This window comes from Benincasa hispida, chromosome 3 (genome assembly GCF_009727055.1).
Source record: "Benincasa hispida cultivar B227 chromosome 3, ASM972705v1, whole genome shotgun sequence".
NCBI classification, from domain to species: Eukaryota; Viridiplantae; Streptophyta; class Magnoliopsida; order Cucurbitales; family Cucurbitaceae; genus Benincasa; species Benincasa hispida.
In genome coordinates this window covers 10,856,691-10,861,400 of record NC_052351.1, presented here as the reverse complement: position 1 = coordinate 10,861,400, position 4,710 = coordinate 10,856,691, and the positions used below count along the sequence as shown (strand labels likewise).

Below are 4,710 nucleotides of genomic sequence, written 5' to 3'. Positions count from 1 at the left end.
AAAAGGACCATAAACAGAAGTAAGCCAAAAAGAAAATCCGTCGGCCAAGGAAAGATGCATAGATACAGTAAAAAGGCCATGGATAACCTCAAGAACAATGTAATCAGGTTCACTCCATAAAATAAGAATGTTTCAGATAAATCTAGGTGTTTTCCAGCCAATGAAAGAGGAGCTCCAAATAGATTTAATGAAAAAATAGTCAATTTTGTTAAGAACTTATTTGACAATTAGCTATTGTTTAGAGCTTTTCTGCTCTAGCAAATATAATGGATAAACCAGATCTGCTTGAAGACTTCTGGTGGCTTTGTTTTGGATGTGATGTGTGCCTTTCAGTTCTACAAGATTTCCTGGTTGTTTGAGTGTAGAAGTCATAAGCTTGTAAATGGCGACGTTCTATCAAAATCAGTGTGTTTAAAAAATTACGTGTTCTTCAACAGCTCATGTTTGCTAGGTGGAGTTATAGCCAAAGGAAGTTCTTTTGTAACTACTCTTTGTCTATGATCTTTTGCCATTGATAAGCTATTATAACCTTTTTGGGGATGTTTTCAACCTCTTGTCCTTAAGTTCTGCTTACTGTCTTCTCATTTTAATGGATCCTTGTTTCTTATCTTTAAAAAAAGGTATTTGCACAAATAACATAATATGAACTATATTTTTTCAAATTTGGCAAGAAGTTTAAAGTTGTAAAATAATGGCAACATCAAAACATCACTCCAATATAAAACATAATAAGAAAAACCTATTCCTTATTTACTTTAGGAAATAAAAAAGTTATTCCATTTTTAAAAGTACTTAACATGTTTCTGCTATACACTACAAATTTCTGTACAGAATTGTTACTTTTCACAAGATAAATTATTTTTACTTTATTTTTCTTTTCCAGAATGTTTTTCCTCTATGCAAAATGTGGAAATATTAGAAAAGAAACATTGCTTGATAATTTTTTTAGAAATAAACAATAGAGTGGTTATCGAATAAGCAAGATTTTAAAATGAGTAGGAGATGAACAAAGATGACAAAATCCTTCTTCAACGTAAAAACATTTCGTAAAGTTTGTTGTATATTAAATTATTTAATGGACATCATGTGTGTTTCCTTAACGATGTTTGTATGTACAAGATTGAAGATATTTTAATTGTTTTAAAATCGTTCTCAAACATGTACCCGTCACTCAAATTAGATAAACTAAGTAAATATTAAATTTGATTTTCACCTCGGCTGAACCAAAAGATTTTCTACCAAATAAAACCTCGTGATTTGAATAGGCATCCTTTATTTACTATTCGAAAGGGTCACAATCTTCCCACACACTTAACAAAAACAACTACAGAACACGGTGCAAACAACCCATATGAAAAGAACAATATAACCAACAGAGAGCAGCTATAACTATTAACACCCCAACACAATACAAAATACAAACATAATAACTGATATCAATCACCACAAAAAGAACAACTACTTATCCTTGCTGCCTGAAATGAATTTCTTTTCTGCACCTTCTACCATAAACATGGAGGTTTAACAGATTCCAGATTGGCCAACTCCTGAGATTATCTGGCTTTCTTCTACCGTACCTGCTGCATCAACAGTGCTTATGCCTTAAATTATTTATATTCAACTGATATTTTTTCGTAGATTTAAATTCTTAAATCATCACTCATTTCCCTCTGTTCTTTTTTGTCAACCAAACAAAACGGATACGAAAGTTCATAGTGAAGGAAGCATAATATAATTCATCAATCTCAGTCCACCCAACGCAGAAACAATATTTTCTGTCTCACCCAATGCAGAAACAATATAAGCTAACCGTTTGGATACCGTAATGTGTTTATATACTGTAATGTAATAAAAAAAAACCCATGTTTAAATTGAACGTTTGGAACCGATTCCTTAATTACTCACACATCCTAACACCCCTTATCCCACTTCTCAAACAACCCCTAAAAGTGAGCTCCTATCACAGTTAAGTGTAGAAAAAGATCTAATGGCTCTATAAAGTCAATAATATGCAACTGTTCCAAAAAAACCTCACACAAAGAAACGGAAGGGGCAAGGGGGCAAGGAATGTTAACCCTCAACATCAATTACAATTTCACTGATCAATTACAATTTTCACTGACCACCTTATAATAATGAGACTATCAAGCCAATCTGGAAATCTTAGGTTTCTATCAGTTCGTATAAAAATCATCCTTAGAAATTCCCATTATTGCATTTTTGTGTTGCAGCTTAAAATGTTACAGCACACTTTCATCTTCATCCCTCACAACAGTTAATCTTAGTCGTCAATAGTGCTGAAATACCAGTTCAATTACTCACCATCACTTCAGTTAGAAACGACTTAACGTCTTCAGAATTTGATATACAAGGAATTACCAGCATGAGCAGTTAAAAGGCATCCTCAGATTATGGAAACAGAGCATGCATGAAGTAGAACAAGAGTCGAGCCGAAAACTCAAAACTCAAAAGCATCAAACCGTCCCACATGAACACAAAGACAAACTGGAATGATCAGAAAGCCATGAAGACACACAATGCAATACACCATTCGGATGTTCATTACACTAGAAAGTAAAGTACAGATTCACATAAACAAAAACAACATTTCGAGAAATCAATTTTTATTTAACAGCAATAATAGGGCCTACAGGCCGCTGTTTCCAAGTACAGATCTTCAACCCATTAACATTCAGAAAGCATTCAAAGAAAGACAATCATCAAGACCCAACAACATCCACCACCATCTAGAAACCACCACGGAGACGCAGGACGAGGTGAAGGGTAGATTCCTTCTGAATGTTGTAATCAGCGAGAGTCCTTCCATCCTCTAGCTGCTTCCCAGCGAAGATCAGCCTCTGCTGATCCGGAGGAATGCCTTCCTTGTCCTGAATTTTAGCTTTCACATTATCAATCGTGTCAGAACTCTCCACCTCCAAGGTGATGGTCTTTCCGGTCAAGGTCTTCACAAAGATCTGCATCCCACCCCTAAGACGAAGCACCAAGTGCAAGGTTGACTCCTTCTGGATGTTATAATCAGCCAAAGTCCTTCCGTCTTCCAGCTGCTTTCCGGCGAAGATCAGCCTCTGCTGGTCAGGTGGGATTCCCTCCTTGTCTTGGATCTTAGCCTTGACGTTGTCAATGGTGTCCGAACTCTCAACCTCTAGGGTGATGGTCTTTCCGGTCAACGTCTTAACGAAAATCTGCATACCACCACGAAGACGCAACACAAGGTGGAGGGTGGATTCCTTCTGGATGTTATAATCGGCAAGGGTACGACCATCTTCTAGTTGCTTCCCGGCGAAGATAAGTCTTTGTTGGTCTGGGGGAATTCCCTCCTTGTCCTGGATCTTTGCCTTGACGTTATCGATGGTATCAGATGATTCAACCTCGAGGGTGATGGTTTTACCGGTCAGGGTCTTAACGAAAATTTGCATGCCACCACGAAGACGTAGGACAAGGTGAAGGGTAGACTCCTTCTGGATGTTATAGTCGGCCAAGGTACGCCCATCCTCGAGTTGCTTTCCGGCGAAGATTAGACGCTGCTGGTCTGGGGGAATGCCTTCTTTGTCCTGGATCTTGGCCTTTACGTTGTCGATGGTATCAGATGACTCGACCTCAAGGGTGATAGTCTTCCCGGTCAGGGTCTTCACAAAAATTTGCATGCCACCCCGAAGACGGAGGACCAGGTGGAGGGTTGACTCCTTCTGGATGTTATAGTCGGCCAAGGTACGACCATCCTCGAGCTGCTTTCCGGCGAAGATGAGACGCTGCTGATCCGGAGGAATTCCTTCCTTGTCCTGGATCTTGGCCTTGACGTTGTCGATCGTATCAGACGACTCAACCTCGAGGGTGATGGTCTTGCCGGTTAGGGTTTTAACGAAGATTTGCATCTGCAAGAGAAGGAAAACATAAAATTAAAACCTCCTTTCACGAAAATCACAAGAACCCTACAGTAGATCTAAACCAAAAACCCTAAATCAGAAGCCTCAAACATCCCAATCCTTATCCAACAAATATCATATCATTCAAACACTCAAATCGGGAGATAGGAAACATAAACGAAGAACCGTGATAAGAACAAAGATCCAGAAAACGCATCTAAATCACAACAAGTGCAGACTGAAAAAACGAAGAAAGAAAATCAAAGACGAACCTTGAAAGAATTGAATTTGATCGATACAAAGAACAATTAACGAAAACTGAATGAAAGGAAATGGAGCCGAAGAGCTGTATTTATAGCTGGACGAGAAGGGCAATTTCGCCAGTGCGGTAAAAATATAGTATGACGAAGGTCCAGTAGATGGATGACACGTGTAATGTAGGTGTCAAACAATTTAGGTAGGCTACAAAACAAGTTGGAAATAGTGGTGGAGGTAAACGGCCCTCTATGGGAAGCGATAAGAACGATGCCAAAGGGCAAAGACCATGCAATCTCTCCAATAATGCATTTCGAATATTTACTTCTTTTTTTTTTCCCTTTTTTTATTCAAAGGCGGGGTAGTTGAAAATATATATATAGATATTTATTGAATTGTAATTTATATCATTGATTTTATTTTAGGAAAAATTGAAATATGGAGTTTTTGTTTTAGAATATGTGATATTATTATACAACAACAAAGGGATCTCACAGCTCGAGATCAAGGCATCAAAGAAATAAAGTCATGACAACAAAACCAAACAAAGCTAACAAGATAAGACTAAAAC

At 37.8% G+C, this 4,710-nt stretch overlaps 1 protein-coding gene across 1 annotated transcript; it reads right to left on the bottom strand.

The window, feature by feature from the left end:
* Positions 1 to 2,538: 2,538 nt before the first annotated feature.
* On the bottom strand, positions 2,539 to 4,311 carry LOC120073024 (polyubiquitin). Its single transcript, XM_039025591.1, has 2 exons — positions 4,157 to 4,311; positions 2,539 to 3,893 (listed from the first exon to the last, which is right to left on the bottom strand). The coding sequence occupies exon 2, from the start codon at positions 3,891 to 3,893 to the stop codon at positions 2,748 to 2,750; it is 1,146 nt and encodes a 381-aa protein (XP_038881519.1). The 5' UTR covers positions 4,157 to 4,311; the 3' UTR covers positions 2,539 to 2,747.
* Between the last annotated feature and the right edge of the window lie 399 nt (positions 4,312 to 4,710).

What these genes read in the sequence shown, in the direction of transcription:
- LOC120073024 (XM_039025591.1), bottom strand. Translation starts at nt 3,893, where the DNA reads ATGCAAATCTTCGTTAAAACCCTAACCGGCAAGACCATCACCCTCGAG.